This window comes from Nestor notabilis, unplaced genomic scaffold (assembly GCF_000696875.1).
Source record: "Nestor notabilis isolate BGI_N333 unplaced genomic scaffold, ASM69687v1 scaffold9605, whole genome shotgun sequence".
Classification (NCBI taxonomy): domain Eukaryota; kingdom Metazoa; phylum Chordata; class Aves; order Psittaciformes; family Psittacidae; genus Nestor; species Nestor notabilis.
In genome coordinates, this window is record NW_009928820.1 from 1 (window position 1) to 21,342 (window position 21,342).

General features: G+C 38.4%; 1 protein-coding gene across 1 annotated transcript; it reads left to right on the plus strand.

The window, feature by feature from the left end:
• Window positions 1-111: 111 nt before the first annotated feature.
• Window positions 112-12,493, plus strand: CEP55 (centrosomal protein 55kDa). The gene is made up of 8 exons (XM_010014691.1): window positions 112-294; window positions 1,871-2,155; window positions 4,315-4,380; window positions 5,256-5,397; window positions 7,626-7,942; window positions 9,594-9,665; window positions 10,582-10,701; window positions 12,287-12,493. The coding sequence occupies exons 1-8, from the start codon at window positions 112-114 to the stop codon at window positions 12,491-12,493; spliced, it is 1,392 nt and encodes a 463-aa protein (XP_010012993.1).
• The last annotated feature ends 8,849 nt before the right edge of the window (window positions 12,494-21,342 follow it).

Genomic DNA, 21,342 nt, shown 5'->3' on the forward strand with positions numbered 1-21,342 from the left:
GGACCCGCGGGCCCGTGTGTACCTAAACCCGTACCGGGTGTCGCGTCCTGCCCGGCAGAACGGGCTGCCATCGCGTGCCGCTACGTTTGGGGTTTTTATAGGTGCTGAAAGATGAGCTCCAGGACCGCCAAAGATATAATTGTTGGCAAGTGGGGCTTGAAGTCGGGTATCTCCAGAGGTGAGGGTGGACTCGAGAAATGCAAGCAGGAGAACGCTGCCCTGAGGAAATCGATGGAGGAAATCCTTAAAGGGAAAAGCAGAATGGCTGATCCGGAAAGGAGCATGCTCCTGGAGGTGAGGTGATGTTTGACTTGAAGTGGCCTTTGTGATGGTCTAATTGTATGCGGTTCACATCAGTTTGAGTATGCCTGAATTTAAGCAAGATGCCAATCTTTCATCTAAAGCTTAGTTTACTTTGATGTCAGTACTGGTTTAGCTTGATATTTTTCAATGGTGACTGAACTAATAAAATCAGAGTCATCTGACAAGGCTGTCAAATACAAAGGCCAGAGGTTCCAATTAGTCCATTAAGGCCTGTCCTTGCATGTCCAGCTGTTCAGAACAGCTGGTCTCACAGAATCATTTTGAGCACTTTCTACAACGAACATTATGTTTGTGAACAGTTGCCTAGGGCACATGCCGAAAGGTGCAAAGTATTTGGTTGAACTATGTTCTCTCTCAGCTATAGGCAAATAAAACTGTAATCAGGTCACCACATTCTTCCATTACAACCAAGACACTGCATTTTCCATGCCTTTTTTCTCCATTCAAGGTTAGCCTGTGCTTGCAGATAAAGAAGTTCAAGACTTAGTATGTGACCAAGTCACGTACTGTGAGGTCTCCTAGAGGACTGGGAAACTTTAAATGGACTTTTTCAAAGGATGTGATTAATGGAGACTAGGCACACAAATATTTCTAGGCTACTTATTTTGACAATAAGGTATTTCATGTGTCTGTACTACAACATCTCTAGGGAAGTGCTAACCCAAGTACCAGCTATGGCTAGAGAGATCATGTACTGCTGTGGCTAAATTCCTTGTCTATTTGCTGTGTCTGGTGAAGTCTGCTGCCTGCTCAGTGTTGGATACTTAATACTGGGTTCTTAGTTTACAGGTAGAAAATCATGGACATGTTTACATATACTAGGTACTATTTGGTGTCAGTATTTCAACTCTAGCGAGCACAGTGAGGTCTTCAACCACTCCCTGAAAATGAAATGCTATCATAACAGAAGCTTAGATAGAGCCCCAGGACATCTCAAATGCAGTGCTAATGCTGTGTAATAATTACCTGTGCTGGAGGCCTACTGCAAAGAGAGTGCCTGTTGAAAATGTCTACTAAAGCACGTTTTGAAACTGAAAGGCTGGATAATTTGGAAAACAGGATCCTTCTTCTGAATGCTTCATTATAATACTTTTGTAACTTCACTTACTGTCATTTAGTTTGAAAAAAGGCTCTGCTGCTTCTCAAAAGCTACTAGGTAAGCCAAACAATGCTAAGAAACACATCACCAACCTCTTCACTGGATGTGTTTTAGAGTTCTTGTACTGCTTGTGTTTCCAGATTCATATACTTTAGTGATCTGTGTTCCTATACAAAAGCCAGTACCTACTAAGTCTGTGAAATTTGGTTCTTTGCATTCTGTCCTTGTGTCATTTACCTCGGACTGGTTTTACTATCACTTGAAATATTTCAGATGACCACTGCAGTATTGTCTGGTTTAAGTAAGAAGTAATATTCTCAGCTAATCAGAAGCTAAGAGAGAACCTTTCAAAGTGAATATCTTCTCAAACTGTTGTTAACTTGCTAATGCATTTGTTGCATAGACTGACACTCATTTGTGTCACTTTTTTTATTCTGTTTCATTTAGAAAATACTTTCCCTTGAAAAAGAAAAGGAGAAACACAACCATCTTCTTGAAGAGAAGGACAAAGAAATCCAGAACCTGAAAGACAGGCTTAAGTCCAAAAACAAGAATAGTGAAGTCTCCGTATTACAAAGTCAACTTGAGGAAAAAACAAAGGAAGCAGAAAGGCAAGATCAGTTAATTTGTTCTCTATCGGAAGAAATGAACCGGTTAACATGTAATTTAGCCACTGTTACTGCAAAATGTTCTGAGCTTGAAAACAGAACTGGTACTTCTCAAGCATCCCAGGTAAGCACTGAAGAAACATTGGAATTTGTGCCCCCCAAGCACCAATATCTGTTATAAAATTTTGGGTGGATTTTTAAGAGTTGTGTTGCATGCTGAAATATTCTTGAAGACAGCTGCTATCCAGATTGAATGATAAGTGAAGGTCAGGGAGCACAACTTCAGGCAATGCAGCTGGGGAGGGAATTCTCTAATGCTGTACTGCAGTGTCCCTTTTCAAGCCCACGTGCAAGTGGTATGACTGGTGGTACCACATGTAATGATCCACTGTTGCTTAAGCAGATGCTGTGCTCTTCTTAGATTTATATGCTCTGTAATTAAACACACTGACAAGGCAGCAGTAATAGGAACATGGGGCATTAATAAAGACAAGCTGATTTCCTCACCTAATTCAGCTTCAGTCATGAGAATATCTTTTCCCCTACTCTTATGAATCGTCATTTACTCCTTAGTTCTTAAAACTAGTTGTCTGTACTCTACATGACATCACACAGAGTAAATCAATGTGACAGAAGACGAGTAATGAGTTGCTTATCTCATTCAAAGTGGTTAATAGGCACGGTGCCAGGCACTTGGCAGCTTTTACAAGTGCTTTCAGTTTTCTACAGTTGTTTTTCCACTCCCGCTTGTCCTAATGTTCCACAGAAAATGTAGTGGTATCTTACGTGCACAGGGAAGGCAGTACCTAAAAATAGGTGCCTTTAAGTGTTTTCCAGCTTTTGACCTGCAGATGGTGCTGGTTCTCCGTGCTCTGCATGGAAATTGAGTAATTTCTAGAAATTCAGCTTTAGCCAAATACATAGCAAAATATCTTAAAACTACTAATTTTCAATGATTATATATATCTGTGTCACTTCTATTAATGCAGTATCTTGGAAAACAGCACTTTAAATGCAACGTGGTTATTTTCAATTTCAAAAGTTGAACTTTGTTAAAGAATTTAAAATGTATGTTAATTGGAGATTTCCACAATAGTTTTGTCAACGCACTACCAGAATGTCTTTTAGTTTAAAGCCAGAATTTTCGTTTAAATTTTTAATTGATTCATCAACAGAAGACAGCTAAATGTGACTGATGGTTTGACTGGATGACTTGGGAAAACTTGAAAGTCTGCAATGCCGCTTGAAACTGCTAGGTGGCACCTAAGCAGCAGGGATACTTTGAGACTGGAACAACAGTTGAATGATGCAATTTTGAGAAAGTTTTCACTGAGGCAGAATTTTAATTTTCGTGGAAATAGGAAGCTAAGTAGTTGTAGCATTTCTCAGTTCTCTTTTGATTAGGAAGTGCTGATATTCAATAACTGCATTCAAAGTTCTTCTGTATTTTTTTCAGTTCTAAACCTTGCTGTAAATTACGTCCAAAAAAAAAATCACAGGAAAATGTTGGAAAAATGTAGCTTGGATTTAGGAAGTAATCTACCTTTTTTTTTTTTTTCCCCTCAACGTAAAGTCCCCTTATTTCTACACAATTTCAGAAAAGCTTTCCATCATGCAGTGAATAAACATGTCAGAGAATAAAAGCAGTATAACTGTTTAACTGCTCTCTAGCTTTACATGGGTCTAAAGAACTCTGACTCACAGGTTAAGCACTCTGCTGTGGATCACTCTCAGAAAATCACTCAGTATGACCTTGTGGTTCCAGACAGGCTTGCTTGGTTTCCCAGAGCTTTATAATCTTATTGTTATCCCAATGAAGTTGTCAAGGTCTCTAGCTTTCCCCAACAACCCAATGGGCCTGGCTTATTGTCAAACTAGTAACTGGTATGAGGATATGAAAATAGAACAAACACCTTTTATGTGTATTTAAATAATACCCTAAATATCTTTATTTTTCAGCTCTCCTCCACCCTTCAGGTCTTCTTAGATAGCAGTTCAGCAAAAAAAACCACGACAGGCTTCTTAGTTTTAATGTAACTATGAGTTACAGAGTTATGGAAGAAATCAAATGTAAATCTTTGTCCTGTATCTTGCAGGAGACTTTATTTTAAATCTATGAAATTATTTTCTCTATAACTTAGATCCTCCTTAAAACAAACAAAAAAACCTATGAAGATCTTTAAACTTCTGCCATTTGTGTGAGATTAACAGTTATACAGGACTAGCTTTACTGTCTCAGCCATACATTTTAAAGAACACTAATAGGTTGTTCTTTGACTGCAGGACGCTGTAACAAATAGCACTGGATCACCAACTAATCTTCATGAAGTTGAAAAACAACTGAAAGATGTAAGTTTCCTGTACAACACTGCAAGTACAAATCATCTGCATCAAGAAGCATAAGAATGTCAATTATCACCATATATGATTTTAGTTAGTATGGGACCTCAGAGGGAATGTTTCCTCTAAAATACAGTATCTAAAATTATTTTGTACCAAGACAACATTTAAAAAAACATAAAAAAAAAAAGCCAAACAATAAAAAAACCCCATACAGAAACATAACAAAACCCAAACAAAACCAGAAACCTTGTCCATCTCCCTCCCCCTAAAAAAGACAATGTTTCCACTACCTTTGAAAAACCTTGCTTGAAATATTCGAACAAAGTGGTTGCTGACAAAACAGAAGCCCAAGGAACCTGGCCTTGCCTTGGAGCTGACTGTCTGGAGTAGCATGAGGTTGGATTAGAAACCTCCCATAGTAATCTCCAAACTGAACAATTCTGTGATCCAGTTGGGTGTAAAATCCATTTCCTTGTCCTTACAAACTTAAAGTTGCAATGATGCTCTTTTCCTTTATTCCACTTTCAAGATATGTTATTTTGTATTTTATATTTAAGGATGAAAGGTAAATTCTTCATAATCTGGGCATAACTCATGAAATCTTAATTTTTAAGTCATTTTCCCATTCCAAGAAGTAAGCCAGTCAGTATTTAATATTGCTGCAATTTTAACTTGTGCTCAGAAACCTGACTTACCTTTCCAAATGAAGATGCACTGTAATTATTGTACAGAGATTACTACGGTTTGCAGCAGAATTAACTAGCTTATCTTTGAACTGTGTAATATGTAGCTGTTTAACATTAAGAAATAAGACTAATACTTTTGAAATCTGATAAATGACCAGAGGTTTTTTCATTTTTCTTCTGTTCCCTTTCATGAAGGCTCTTGAGAAAAACCAACAGTGGCTACTGTACGACCAACAACGTGAAGCATATGTCAGGGGCCTGCTTGGAAGGATCTTTGAACTTGAACAGAAGCCAGAAATAGGTAACCAACAACAATCTAAAGAATTTGATTCTGAAGGTATTGACTTTTATTTTTACCCCAGAAGTAACCCAAACCATAATTACCTATAGAGTAAGTTTTCTGAAAACAAATTATAGCACAATAAAACAAAATCAAGACTTACTTTCTCAACATTTTTGTTTAATGGTAGAACTTGGCTAAGTAAAATTTCTTTGCTTCTTGTTATCTAGCTATGTTACTTGATCAACAGTATTTCATGTTCTTATCTACTTCAGAGATGGTTTTTAACAGCCTTGACACTCTATTAGCAACCTTTCTGTTTGTGAAAAGTGTCGAGGCAAATATATATGTATGTCTCCCATCCTTCAAAATATACTTTCAACCTACATAATGGAGGCATTAAGGATTTATTAGCTAGGTGTGGATCAGGTTTTTTAAATTTACTTGTTTCAAAATAAATATTATAAAAATGACTCGAGACTGCCATGTTCTTTACTCGCCTGAACAGTTGTTACAGAGCATGAAAACCTGTCATAGATTTTGGCAGCTATCCAGAGCAGTGTTTCGCAATATGCATCTGGCCACCTCTACCTCACTTCTATGCTATGCAGCTCCTCAATCATAGAATCATAGAATAGTTAGGGTTGGAAAGGACCTTAAGATCATCTAGTTCCAACCTCCTTGCCATGAGCAGGGACACCACACGCTGAACTATGTCGCCCAAGGCTCTGTCCAGCCTGGCCTTGAACACTGTCAGTATCACACATTCAGATTAACTTTGTGTTTGACCAGCACATGGAATATTGAAATCATGTTGAATAAAAGAACCAGAAGGATTTGGCTTGCTTTTCTTATTATCTAATTCTTAATTTCGTATATGCTAACTGACCTGCAAGGTAAATTCACTAAATAGAATTAGCATCATCTGGAGCAAGAGTATGCCCACAGAGTAATTGCCACTTGCCACTTAGTAATTCAAATGCAGTAGCTTGGTTTCTGTATTACTGCTTGAAGTTTTATGGAAAGCAGTAAAATACCATAATCTTGTTTTGGTGCTGTTTAGAAATCCACAAACAGTATTTTAGAGGGAGGCAGACTGCAGTAGCTCACCAGGAAATGTAACTCAGAATTATTGCAAAGCTTTGTCATCAGAGCAGGCAGGAGACTAGGAGTAAACGCATAAGAAAGTTCCTCTCTTCAAGCAGCTAGACAGTTGCAAAAATCCAAATTTCTAAGAACTTAGCTGTACAAAGTGAGAGTAGATATGACAAGTTTTTCCTTGGAAAAACCCCATGTGTATCTGAGAGTCTTGCCACCCTGTAAAGAAGTATTGGTAATAAGAAGGTAAGGCTTAGTTTGTAGTCGAGGGGAGGAAGAACAGTCAAGCAAGAAACTCTTCCTTGTAAATTACACTTTGAAAATGAGAGGAAGCCTTCAATAGGAAAAGTAACAAAGTCAAGAAATCTACAGTGCCAAAAATCAGCAAAGCCTGAGAAAGCCCACATTCCTTGCTCTGCTTCTAGGTGTATTTTATATTATTTTTTTATTACTTCTTTTATATTACTTATTTCTAGACTGCCTTTTTGCCTTTTTTTTCACCTCTTACTTACTAAACTTTTCTTGGGTCAATAGCCAGAATTTTTTCAAACTCTGGTTGAAGCCACTAGCCACGAAGCAGGCTTTTTTAAATAAAAGAATCTATCCTAGTCCTTTCTATTTGCAAATTAGAAGTAAATGATAGCATACAATTTGAAGAAGATAGTCTGCAAAAGATAATGGATTGTCTGGCTTTGGTCAACAGTGGTGAAGTACAGCCCATCAGATCCCCAGGGCATCTCTGGGGAGGGAGTAATGCCAGAACCTTGGTTAAGGAGCCTAAATATGGAAGTGAGAATCTAGTGTCTTTGGAGCTTGATTCCCATGCATCTATGTTATGCATGAGGCTGTGTAAGAACTACCTGTGGTACATGGAACTGTGTAGTCAGGGCGGAGGTTATATTGTTGCTATAAGGGTTATTGAAGGAAGCGGTAGCACAATACTATGCACAAGCCAACTTGTAGTTTCCCAGTTAACTATATTGGGAACTCTACTGCATTAGAAGTACTGAGAGCTGTTTTAGCTAAAGTTCGGTGCTAATCTGAGCTGTGTAATAGCCTAGAATGTTTATTTCCATCTTATGTCTTAAAATACCAAGGATTTGGTGTTCTGAATGTAAAGTGTGTTTTGTTTTGTTTAATTTTTTTTTTCCCCACATTACTATCTCAATTATTTCTGGCTTTTTAAGGTCAGCTACAAAGGGAAAAGCAAAAATATTATGATCAGCTGTTACTAACTGCTAAGACTGATCTCCAGACTGAAAGATGCACTGTAACCCAGCTGAGATCTGAACTTAACAAATTCAAGAAGAAGTATGAAGAAACACAACAAGAAATAATAAGTTTAAATGCCTTATTGCAGTCACAACAGGCTAGTGCAACCAAGACTCTAGAAAATGAAAATAAAATGAAAGAAGAGAAAGTGCAGAGACTAAAACAAGAAAATGAAGCTATTAAGGCACAGGTCAGAGAAGAAAAGAAAAAATCTGAAGATCTTTTATGTCAGGTAAGTGGATGCATTGGAAGTTTAGTATCCATTAGCAAAGAATCAAGAGAGCTGAAAAGTCATACTGAATCAGAATGGACTATCTCTCACTCTGGTGACTGTTCTTTATGTATTGCTAGACTTACATCCTTCTGGTTAAAACTGATTTCTTTCTTTAATGTATCGGTTTGCATCAAAATCGAACTGTGAAGTTTCCTTTTTTAAACAATGAACTTATTATTTTTAAACTTATTCACTTATTTCCCTGGTCTTGTTGGACACGAAGGAGAAGCAAGAGAATAATTTATTCTAATCTAGTTCATCCTTAAGGTAAAGTAAAAGGAAAGGTAAAAATTATCTGGCAAGGGCCAGATAAACAAAGGAAGGGATGGACCTTCAGTTGTTACTGTCTTGAAAACAGCTATGGTAGAAACCACTGAGCAGAGTTCTGTAATTATAAAGCCTAGGGAGTGCCCGTCAGGCTGCTCAATACTTGTGGTTTATGCTGTTGCCAGATCTGTTCTGCTGCTTTTGCATCAGATTCTAATTATTCCCAGAGAGTACAGTGATGATTTCAGTTAAATGGTTTTGTTAAGGTCTTGATTATTCCTTCCTTCCTTCTCTTTTTGAGCTCAATGACTTTAACATCTCTGGCTGATCAGAATTGGGAGAAGACATGTATATGCTATATGTTTGTATTTAAAAATGTTTGGTGCTTCCCTCCTTTTATTTGGAATACTCACGAGGGCTTTGCTGCTTCCCCTACATGGAGAGTTACAGTGGTATGGTGGTGTCTGGTGTCTTGGAATATTCCTATCAGCATGGTGATACTAACAAAAAAAAAATTATATATATGTATGTTGTTTCTTCTTCCAGACACAGAATCATGACCACACATCTGCTGAAGAGAAACTGGAAAGTCCTCCTTGAAGGACTGTCCTTAGGGCATCCAAATAAGATAAACTTGCTACTTGGAGAAGTTTGGGGTCAATAACAAAACAATGTAGAGCTGAAATTTTAAATATGAGAATAAAATTCACTGGTTTTAGCCTACTTTAGTGCCTGGAACAACAGTTTAGCTCTCAAAACACAGGCTGGTTCTCTCTGGTTAATAACAATTAAAAGGGGTTTTTTTTTTTTTTTGGGGGGGTTTTTTTTGGGGGGTTTTTTTTTTTTTTGAGGTGGTTTATATTGGTGGGTTTTTTTTTTTTAGCTGAACAGCAGCATTCACTATAAAAGTTGATGCATGCTGTTAATAGAGGAGGATATTTTATTGTATACATTTACATAATCCTTTATAGTGTAGTACTTCCTGTGTCTTAAACTTGTTGTCTTCTATCAAAAAAAATAAAATTCATTGCTTGCTTTTTATTAACATCATGACGTGTTAGTGCAAACAGTTTTGTGTGCACATTTTTCCCTGCATCCTGGCAATTGTCTAAGAAAGTTCAGGTTTTTGTTTCCTCAATGCAATAATGATGTTTCCCTGGGAAAACCCCAGGGAAGTAGAGACATTTGAATTTGGTTTGGCTGCTGCATAACAGGCATACGTTTTCTGTTAGTGTTGGAATAGAAAAGTTTACTTCCACCCCATTTTAGAGTCATTATTTGTTAAGCCTATTAACTATTGTATGTGGAAGTTTTTTGTTACAGATGTTTTTCTTCCTTGTAGGTGCAACTTCTTCGTAAATTATTGCTCAAACAGCAGGAGGAACACAGTAGGATAGCTTTGTTGGAACAACAGGTAGCCAATTACACACTAAGATGCTGATACTTAATTTGTATTATACACAAGGGCTTTCTAGACTAACTTCAAATTTAAGAATGATTAATATATTAAACAAAGTAGTACTTACAGTTGAATATTTGTGCCTAGTAATCTCTTGATGTTTCTAAAAATTGACATGTGTCAAGACAAAGACCTGCAGCCTTTTACAGGATGGAATCTTGGGTGGCATGGTTTAGTGTGTAGTGTCCCTGCCCGTGGCAGGGGGGTTGGAACTAGATGATTTTAAGGTCCTTTCTGACCCTAACTATTCTATGATTCTATGTTTTCTCCACAATCACTTGTTCAACTGTACAGCTTCAGATTAGGTATGGGAAACATGCTAAAACCAGTCAGCTCATTGAAGTTTTGTAATATACCCTTATGAAGTTATACAAATAATTGCATTGCCATATTTTCCATCTTCTCTATTTCTTTCCAAGTACATTGTTACATCTAACTGATGTTATTGGGGGGGGGAGTTACATTTACTTGCTAAGCTTGAGTGTACAGTATTACCCATAGTTCCTGTCCGAATTATCTTGATACAAGAAAGATCCTGGAGTAGAAACTGTCATTTTTAATGAGAACTTACCCTATATGCTTTTCTGTAAAATGCTCAGCTTAAAATTGCAAGATAGCTTGAAGTGTGTTCCAACCAAAATAACTTCAAATTCCACCTCTACTAAGGGAGAATATTTTCATAATTGGGCACATATGAATTTCACTGTAGTGAAAGCAACAAGGGACTTTTTTCTTTTTTAAAAAAATTACTTTTTAAGATATGATTGCACAGTAAAACTTTATATATATATAGGGGACACCCCCTCCCCCAGTTCTTAATAATTGTGACTTTAATTCTTTACTTTTCCCTCTGGGGCATTGCCCCATCCAGATATGCACCACAGACTTTGAGAATAAAAACCTTGATCAACAGAACTTGCAGCATCAGTTAAACGAAGTCCTTAAGGAACTGCGCGAGGCTAGAGAGCAAATAGCCCGTCTGGAACCTCTGGTATGTACTGAATAGCTTGCAGGTGAATTTAGTCAGGGATTTTGCATAAATGCGCTTTTTTTCACTCTGGGATCTTATTTCAAGTCTTCTGTTCGTGTCATCAGATATTCCCTGTAGGTCCTTATATCTTTTAGGTATGTATTGCCAAGGTGCAGAGCCCTGTGTCACCTAGCTATGCATCATTTTTCTCTACAGCATGCATGGAGAACTAGTACAGCAGATCCAGAACAGTCAGGTTCCTGAGCAGGGAAAAGTAATTGTATTTTGTATCACAATGTGTTATCTGGTTTTGTCTGTTGTAGAATGACAAAGCTGCATTATGCCTCTATTCAGTCTTGCTGCTGGTGAATAGGGCACAATCCTGACACATAGATGTTGAATTCCTCCCCACTACCATCTGGTGTAAGATGGGTGGGTCATTAAAACCTGGGATTTTCATGTCCAAAAAGATAAACTCCCTACTGCACCTACTACAATGAATAAAGACATTAGTTGTATTGTGAGGACTGTGGTTTGTTTGCTGCTTAATATATAAGCCCAAAGAAAGCCACCTAGACTTGAACCCTAAACTTAATGGAGAAATTTATAGGGAAAGAGAAATTTAAAGTGAAAGATTAAGTATTAAGCAAGCCATCGATCTGTTTTGCTCTGCTGTATCCAGGATTGCCTAACCTTGTAAGATTAGGTGATAGCTGAACAGAATTGTCAAAATTTCGGTTCTAGATTTAAATGAGCTTCAGAATGGAACCTGTGTCCCTCATTAGATCAGGTCTGGGGCCACTGTGATTTTTACAAAGAAGATAAATGCAAAAGCTCCTAACGTGGCAGATGAGGATTTCTTCTGCAACTCTGCCAGACTGCTCTCCCTTTTAGTTGTAGGCAACTTGGAAGTATTTTCTCAAAAGAGGAAAGGAATGGAATGAATCCTGAGATTCTGATGTTCTTCACTCACTTCACAACACTTCAACATGTGTTGCCCCTGGGAGAGCCCCACTTGCTAAGATTGCAGTTACTGCTGCAGCTGCCTGGGGAGACCACTGGAAAACTTCTGTTTGCTGGGAGTAGAGCGTAAGTTTGGGCAGAGCAAGGAAGTTACATATTTGAGTTCTTCTGTGCTAAGAAGCTGGAGGAGCAGCTGTGAAATGGACAGCTAGGTGCCTTTTGCAGTTAGGGACAGACTTCATGACAAAAACTTCATGCATGAGATCAGGAGGAGAACTGGAATTACAGCAGAGTTTTGGGGAAGGTAATTAGGCAGTATCCTATGTAGAGGGGACTGAGGCATCCTTTTATTAAGGCAAGTGTGTGAGCAGTTAGGAAGATGGCTGGGGAAGGATTCCCAGTCAGACATTGTGGGAAAACCTGTCTTAAATAGTCTGCAGAAAAGCTAGCTGCAATCTAATCTAAATGTGTTAGAATTGTACAACAGGCCCTCTGTTGCTAGCACGAGTAGTGTAACTGCATTTAGCCATCTTTAAAATTCTACCCTTAGTGCTGTAACACACACAATGCTTATGTGCCATCAAACCTTAGCATCTGATCAGCGCATGCATGCCCCAACCTTACACGAAATCTTCTCTTCCAGAAACTCCAGGAATCTGGACGTATGGAACTGCAAGAAGACTTGCAAGTTGCATTTGAAGAGAAGCTGACTGTGTATGACAGAAGTCCTTCCCCAAAACATTCCAACCTTCTTGATGAAAGTTTTCTTGAGTGTCCCAGATGTAAAATGCAGTATCCAACAAGTCAGCATAGAGAATTACTAGCACATATTGACTTTTGTACAGCTTGAGCTCCACATGGAATTAATATATTTGCTTTATACACAGTCAGTGTGCTCTTCTACAAAGGCAAAAGATCTTTTTAAAGCTTTTTTTTTTTCCTAAGGTTGTATAAAGGACTACTAGTTTTATAACACGGTTCCACAAAAACATCATAGTAATTTATTTAGCCTCACATATTTCACCTGATGTTTTTGCAAAAAATAGCTACTGCATTTTTGGATGCCAATGGAAATATTTTTAGAATGAGGAATATCTTCAAAAAGCAATCTACTGACTTATGGTTTTTTGCACTATTAAAAATGGGAGCAGTAAAAGCACACCTATTGTGTCAGACTTTATTTTAATGTTTGGCATATCCAGTTCTTGGCTGGTGAATCCTGGTGACTGTGCTTGTTCCTTAACTGACAGTAATAGCTGCAGAAGATTTTTGGCCCTCATAGGTAAACTATATATATATTTATATATACAGGGGGGTATGCATGTGTGTAGTGTACATACTATGTATAACTATGTATGTATCATACATGTGTAATGTTATCACCATCTTGATATATTAAAACTCAGGAGGGTCACGTTAGATCTTTGCTGCTTAAGATTCATGTTGAAAACGTCAATCACAAATAGCTTATTTTCCTGAACTATGATCAGGGGTGACTTAGAGCTTATATAAAAATGCTGACCAAGGTTTAAGTTCTTCTCAAAAAATAAAATGTCATTGGGAAAACAAAATTCCTAGCAAATACAAACTTTCTTGGTACTGGAAAAAGTTTGTATTTCACACAATGTCAGAGACCACTTTTGCAGTTTGTATATAGAATTATGCTGAAGTAAACTTGTTTGCACTTCTTTATTTTAGAGGTTAAAATTGGGAAATGTCACTTATTCAATCTGTTACATTTGACAAATATCCCAGTTCAAAAGCGCAGTTTTTAATAGATTGCTCTAGTGGATGTGAAGTGTCACTGCATTTTGGTATTAATACAGAAAACAAGCCAGCAATAAATTTTTGCAACAAATTAAAACTGGCAAAAAAAAATCCTTCACGGATTTGCAATCACAGTGTTATTTTCTTTTAGCACTTATTGTAAACCTAGATCTGTTGCAAGCATTTTGCTCCTTGCATCCATACTTAAGTCCAGCAAGCAGTTCCTTCCACAAAAATTGAAGTGAGAAAATTTTACAAAGATATACTACTTAAGAGAAATATGCTTCTTTTACACTTTTGTATGGTTTGCTGAGGACTGAAATTGCCCAGGTCTATCTTTCTCTGCCATACTTATTGTGATTGCTAGCTAGTATCAGCTTTTTCCATCACATTTTGCTGCAAAGATGTATGCCTTTACCCCATAATGATCACCCTAACCTCTGATGGTTAAACCTTATTCTTAAATATGATGGTGTCTTCCAAGTTGTTTTCAGTAACTATAATATCAAGTGATGTTGTTATCAGTTAAAACTAGTGTTCATGAGAGAGAAAGAAAATGTTAAAAGCTCTTATCTTCATCTCTGAAATGTATTTGCCAAATCTATTGTATTAGTCACTATCTATCCACTTTTCAATTTCACCAACCGTGTCTCAGGCTAACCTTGTGTTTGACATTTTTGATCAACTGTAGCTACAGCTTTTTGACCAAAGATATAATGAACTACTGAGTAAAAAAGAAATTATGCTTCAGAATCTCAAAGTTTTGCCATGAAGAAAACTGTCTTAATTTCATGTCTTATTTCTTAAACATTTTTTAAATTCAGATAATGACTGTGCTTTTTATTGCAGCCTAATGTTTTTAATCTCTAATTAAACTACTTTTGGAAGTTTAAGTTAGTTGTCTTTTAGCAATACATTAATCCACTGGTATTCTATTCCCAGTTGCATACTCGGCATAGTTTCTGCAAAAGGAAATTCTGATCTTTTATGTATTATAGATGAAATAAGTTTTCCTGCTACAGGCCAGCAGTCTTCAGTAGTTCTGTGGCTTTCTTAAATTAGCACAAACCACTTTTTCATTTGAAGCAGGTACTGTAAAGGGAGAATCATTAAGCTGATGATGTGATAGCCTTTGAAAAGTTTTGTTCATTTCAGCACCTCTTCTTTAGCAATACATTCAGTCCTACTGGCTAAAGATTAGACCTAAGCACAAAAAAAAACTTGCTGATAAATTTATACACAGCATCAGGGTAGTATATGTTGAAAATTACCAATATGACATTCTAGTGCGACAGAAGACCTATTTCGAAGGCAGTACCACAAACAATATTGTTGTCACATATGACTAAAAGCAACTATAAAACTCCATAAAGCATGCAGAATGTTTCACTCTTTTTTTCTCTAGGACTGGAAATTATTTTTTATCCTGAAAGTAAATGAACAAGAAAAAGGTCTAAAGGTCTGCTGCTCCTCTCTCTAGTTATATGTAGGACAGAGAGGTTTGTGCCTAATGAGCTCATCTTAATGCTAGGATTTAGCTGCAAGTTTAGTTCTTTATAAGGCAGGAGGTAATTTTTGAAAAGCTGTTATTTCAAGCAGTTTGAGTATAGTTTCAGCAGTCTTCTTCTGAGTTATGTCTGTTTCAAGTAATTGAATCTCAGCCTGGCAGAAATTCTGTGAAATCTGCATCATTTGAAGATGTTGGGCTAGGGAAGCTTCTGGATTAATGCAAGTGTTCACCAGTGTCAACATACTTATACGTCCTGGCTGTCACATCCTGTGTTCTTTGTAAACAGCAAGTGAGTGAAATGGGTTTGATGCCACGGGCGTGGTTGGAAAGACAGCTCAACTCTGCATAACAACTGACTTTTTACACAAGGAGAGCTGCTTGTGAAATAACAACTGAATTATGGCTCTTATTTTCCTTCCATCAAATGGATCAACTTCCAATCGTTTGCTTGCCTGTGCAGTTTTCTCTCTTCCTCTTGGTTTCAATAACCTTTCACAGTTATTTACCATGTGCCAATAACTGTACTACAGATGTTTCGGTGAACTACACAATAAACCACTTATGTTTAGCTTTGCAGCTAAAGTGGCAGGGAGGTGTCGTGCCTGTTACGCTGTAAAAGAATCACACTGAACAGCACAAATATTTAGAGACAATGGGATGTCACTGTTTACCTGGCAGAGAAGACTAACGTAAATGGTGTGGTGTCTTCAAGAAAACTAGGGGAACTATTGGTCTTGTGGGATCTCCAAGGCGGGGGGGGGGGAAGTTTACAAGCAATGAAAACATAGCAGTAGAGGAGCTCTGGGCACTTCCACGCTAATCTAGTGATCAGCCTGTCTATTAGTTTCCGTATCTCACAATCTGATTGAACTGTTAAGATTACTGTAACAGTAATCTTAACTGTTACTGTTAAGATTACAGTAACAGCCGTGGTTATGGTTTTACCTTAAAAATGATAAGCAATTATCTCTATCACACAAGAAAGATAGGGTATATAGAGTAATACAAGCTACATTATGTACAATGGGACGATGCAACTCAGAATACTACTTACAGCATTTCTAAATCTTTTCCTTTCTCTAAAATGTGACAGAATTAGGTACCCTGCAGTAAGGGAAGCTCCTGCTCAAAGTCTCTCTGGGTCGTAAAAACATGGTCATGTTGTCAGTAGGGGGGTCTGGTTGGGTTGTCGTCAAGGCAGCCAGCCGCAGCAAGGCAGTTGCATATCTCCCAAGGAAGCGCAGTGCCGGATTGTGTTGGCATAGCGAGCAATTGTGTTGGAGAATTCTGCATCATAGGTGGGATTTTAAAAGGTGAGTAGGGAAATGGAATTTTTACAATACGATGAATAAACAGACTCACATGTTTTACACATAAGCTTTCATTTCTAGTCAATACAGATGAGACAGCTGGAATACTGTATCCAGTTTTGAGTATTATACTTCAAGAGTGATTCAGAGTAATATGAATGTAATAGAAGTCTTCCAGGTTTCTGAAAAAATTCATGAAGGAATCAGGGTTATGCGGGTTAGAAAAGACCATGAAGAAAAATGACAAAATTTCATACAGAGGGAAGAAGTAGTCTTCCCATGCTCAATGAGAAGAGTAACAGCCTCAAAATTGTAGCAGGAGAAATTTTGACATAAGGAAAATCTTTCTGGTAGTTAGACTAGAGCAGTGAAACACATCACTTACAGAGGCTGCAAAACTGCCACGACTGGAGATTTACAGAGCACTTGTGTAACTACCGAAACCATTCCTGGCAGGTGAGGCTGCCTTGAGTCAGGTACATCAGCCAGATGATTGCTTGAAGTCCCCTGAAGCCCTATTTTTAATGACACATATAGACCTGCAAACAACACACTGAAAGATTTAAATCATAAAAAAAAAAAGCAGGTAACAATGGTTACTCTGCACTGACTCTTCATATTATTTCACTCCATGCAAAATTAGCAGCTACTGCCCCAGAAGTCAATATAACAGTTTTACTGCACCTTGTTTCTCAACTGGAATATTGCTGGTATTTCTGTGTATAAACTTCTAGTCTGAGCAAAGACATTTAAAATCAATATTTGCACTCATGCATCACAACCCACATGGAAAACAAGATAAATGACACAAGTGCAACTTAATTCCCTAGTGTTGGGAAGTGTCTCATTCCCACACTGTTTTAATGGACAGTGCCATGCTGTCCAGTTCTTTTGCACCTGGGGAGTTTGGGCTCCCCTTCTTAGGATCAGGATTTGGGAAGCCAGAGTACTGAGTAGGAGCTAGCCAAGCCAGCCAGTGAGAAACATGACTCCTCAAGAAAGGCGAGGTGCACAAAAGGAAATGCTGTTGAGCATTCAAAGATGCAAATTCTCTTCTAGCATTGCCTGCTTACAGCAAAGCAGTCCCTTCTTGCAAAAAAGGCAGACTTCAAAAAGGGAACACATCCATGAAATGAGACCTCCCTTTACTCGCAGTCCCCTTTCAGACTTGGAACAGAGCTCCCCACCAGAAGTCAAGGATTCATTTTGCTGTCTCTCTTGACCAACCAAAAGTATTTCATACTGAATTAATAGTTTCAAAAAGAGAGCGCAAGATAAGGTGCCTCAGAATATACCGTAAGAAACAAGCCTGGTTCCTTATCAGAGTGATATCCAGCTGACTTCTTGACAGAAGTGCAACTAGGTTTAATTTCCCTGATCAACTCAAAACTGGTGAATGAGCACACTGCCTCAGCAAAAGCACAGGTTTTAATAATGTAACAGTGATCAGGTCAGTATTATCTCATTCAACTAGACATAAAACTATACAGCCTAAGTGAGGCATCCATGCTTTCTGGACATGGTTTAGAGAAGCTCTAAGTCATTTCTCATCAATCAATCATCTCAAACAGCCACTGATAATGACAAACATGAAGAGCGTGGGAAATCACATCATTTAACATATTACACTTGGTAAGTCAGGAGGGCTTACAGCAGAATTTAAAGCACGATCTGTACTTTCTCTCACTGGTGTTGCAAGAATGATTGTTCTGTTTCTCCAGCCCTCAGTGAATGCTAGCTGAGCACAAGCCTTGCCTTCCAGTATGCACAGATTCTCTTGCAGCAGACAGGCACTCTGCAGGCCTTATTTCAGAAATGCCTGACATTTAAAAGTAAAGCTTTTATCCCAGTTCTGACCTGAAGAACCCCTGTTGCTCCCAGCAAGTTATTCTTCTAAAACAAGGGAAAGCAAGCAAGACCATTCTCCTTCAACACCATGAGTAAGAGCTTTCTCTAATCCTGGGTTCTTGAACATGAGGGAAAACGATGACATCTGTGATCTCTGCACTGAGCACAGCCCAGCAGACCAATGTGTGCAGGAAATGTCAGAGTACGTCTCATGAGCAAGAGAGGCTGGTGACAAGTTTTGTTTGTAAATCCTTCAGAGGCACACCATAGTATTTGATTTGATGGCATAAAAAAAATAAGTAACTTTTTGCACACCTGAAGGTTAGTAAAGGTTTAAATGACACTTAAATATCAGACTATAATTCTCCACGTAAATCTCACTCAGGGTCTCAGTTCCCTGGTGAGAGTGTTCTACCAGATTATGCAATGTCCAAATGAACCAGTCTCAAACCCTGTACTCACTGATAAACTTCCTAAATCCATGGGCTAGGTGTGAAAGTGTACTACACTATCTAAAACTGTTAAGAAACAACCCCACTTAGAACAGTCTAGCTGGAGCTAAGTCACCCTGGTGAGGCTTGGTTAGTGTGCAGCATAACAGAGATCATGCCCTTCCAGGGGAATTCTCTGTTAGATGGATTATGTACTTACATTCGTACTTGGTTCAGAAAGAAACCCCTCCCTTACTGCAAGTCATGAGGAAATTGTTCAGTGCTGCTGTTGCCAAAACTTCTGGTGGTCTTGACAACAAAAAACTGACCCAGCTATTATTAGGAAGCACATCTACTGAGAGTATTACCAGCAGTTCTGCTTCTGACTGAGGCATTGGTCAGTAATGCTGCTGCTACGGCTTTAAACTACAGCACCCCTGGCACATAACCCAGGAAGCAACGCCAGCTTCTGATGGATACTGACCACAGGAAAATGAGACTCCCCAGAAGAAACAGGGATTAGTTCTTGATGTAATCACACAGATCCATAGAAGCATCTGGTATTTTCAGTGCACACTGGAGAGGGCAAGCTTGCTACTATATGAAGACAAACAGATGTGTTTATATTTGCACTGTGAGTTTAAAATTGTCCCTTAGGCATTGATGTAAATGCTTCAGCTCACTGATATGAAAGTATACAGCGGGTGAGCAGTTAGAAAACCTCCTAAAAAGCAAACTAAAACAGATTTGCATTTGAAACAAACCTTAAAATAGCCTAACTTCTAAGCACAGAATTAACAGTGTCCAGAAGCAGAAGAGCTGCAATATGGTATGCAAAAGCAAAAGTGAAAAGAGAAAGCTAACCCTGGTTGCCACTTATGCTAAAACCCTTAAATAGACACAGCTTGAGTCACCTACAATATTGGAACCTCTTTTGTGAAGACAAAGAGCCAACATTTCTAATGCAATGAATTCAAATCACTTGGCAAACATTAAATATGCAATTCATCTGTTACAAAAGTCAGTACTATTTGATCACTGTGATCAAAACAGACCCAAAGACTTCAACACCAATCTACATGCAAGAGGATGCATAAATAAGGTAAAAACCATCCCTAGGTCATGTCCAAAGGGAACCACAATCCCCATCTCCCAGAATCACCTAGCCCAAGTGGTTCCCCTCTCTGGGAATATTTCTTATGCTCAAGAAATAAGCTGAACTATCCCCACCTAACGTGCCAGTTCATAGCTGTCAGGACACAATCTGAAAAAAAGAGCTTGACTTACAGTGTCAGGTAACACAGCCCTTATACACCACAGAGAAGGCAAAGACTCAGGTTTTCATTCAGGATAAAAACAAAACAGGAAACAGGATTTTTGCCTGCTAGACTAGCTAACCAGCTCCACAGAGATCCCTGCAACTTCCATTTAAGCTAGAACAATGTAACCTGAGTTGACTCCATGTTTCGCCACTTCTAAGCACAAAAAAGCACATAGGTTGAAAAAATTACACAGGTAGGTTGAAAAAAATATATAGGTTAAGCAATCATAACAAGTTTCCAAGCATTCTGTTAATCACTTTCTTGTCATAAGCACACATGGAGTACATACCGCACACAGCATCTACCTATTACAGTAATGCCAGAGTAGCTCTGTTGAGGTTATGATTCCATCCTTCCTCAGATTTCACATTGTGATGGTTGCTATGATTGTAGTTACCCAACAGCAAATACAGCTTTTGTACTTCACAGGATGGAAAACAAAACTATTTTTTCTAGGTAATGGATCCATTAGACCCATGAGTAATCAGACAGGTTTTGTTCTTGCAAGAAGCTTCCGTTCATTTCCTAAACCCCTTTGGAAACATGCATGTTTCTTCACACTTCTGCTGTCCCAGGAACAGGATTTTGCACAGACGTCAACGTGAAGCTCACTCACTAACAGCAGACTAAAAGCAGTGTTTTGCTTTGGTTCTCCTGAGCAAACAACGGGCTTATGCCACATGAGGTTCTCGTGCACACCTAAGGACCAAAGCTAAAGGTGATTCTTTCTAAAGAAGATCAAGTGTCTATGCAGATACTTCCACACATAGTCTCCTTTTCAAACCTGCTCCTCTATGGCATTCCTTTCTTCCCTGATAGAAAATACCCTCATTGCTTCAATAATGCTGCTTTTAATGTTCCTTTCCCTCTTCTGTTCTAATTTCATTTTCCACTAATGCCAAAGGAGATAAAGAGTTCATTCACAACACAATTTACATTTATCTGTGGTACCATTTCCAGCTGCCCCCATCCTGGCCCATCTGTTAATGCCTTCCAAATTTTCACACAGGTGCAACTAAACTTCTGACATGGCTCCTTCCCAGCCTCTGTTCAGAGCTGACCACATCACTGCTACTGCCAGCTGCCCAGGACTCCAGGGCTAGTTTGTCAGCTTGCATAAAGTCCTAGACGAGTGAGGTTGTGGCAACTGGAAAGGTATTTACTGTATTTCAGGATTCACTAATCATTTCACAGAATCAGTCCATAGCAGAGCCAATATAAATTGTGACTAGATATGTCAAGCTTTGATCATAAATACAAATAATGATCCCCAGTAGTTCTATTAAATTTACTGAAACTTTTGCCATATGGGTACAGATTTTTTTCTCCCAGCAAATGGTGTAGAATAAAATCTGTTTTTTGAAACACTTGCCAGTCACTTGTGTTGCTGGCTGCCAAAAAAATCATCTTTGCAAGTTTTCTTATTGTCTTCATTTGAGTTCATAGTTCATAGCAGCCACCCACTTAACAGCAAATCTGCCCACAATTCATATGGTCATCAATCAGCAGGA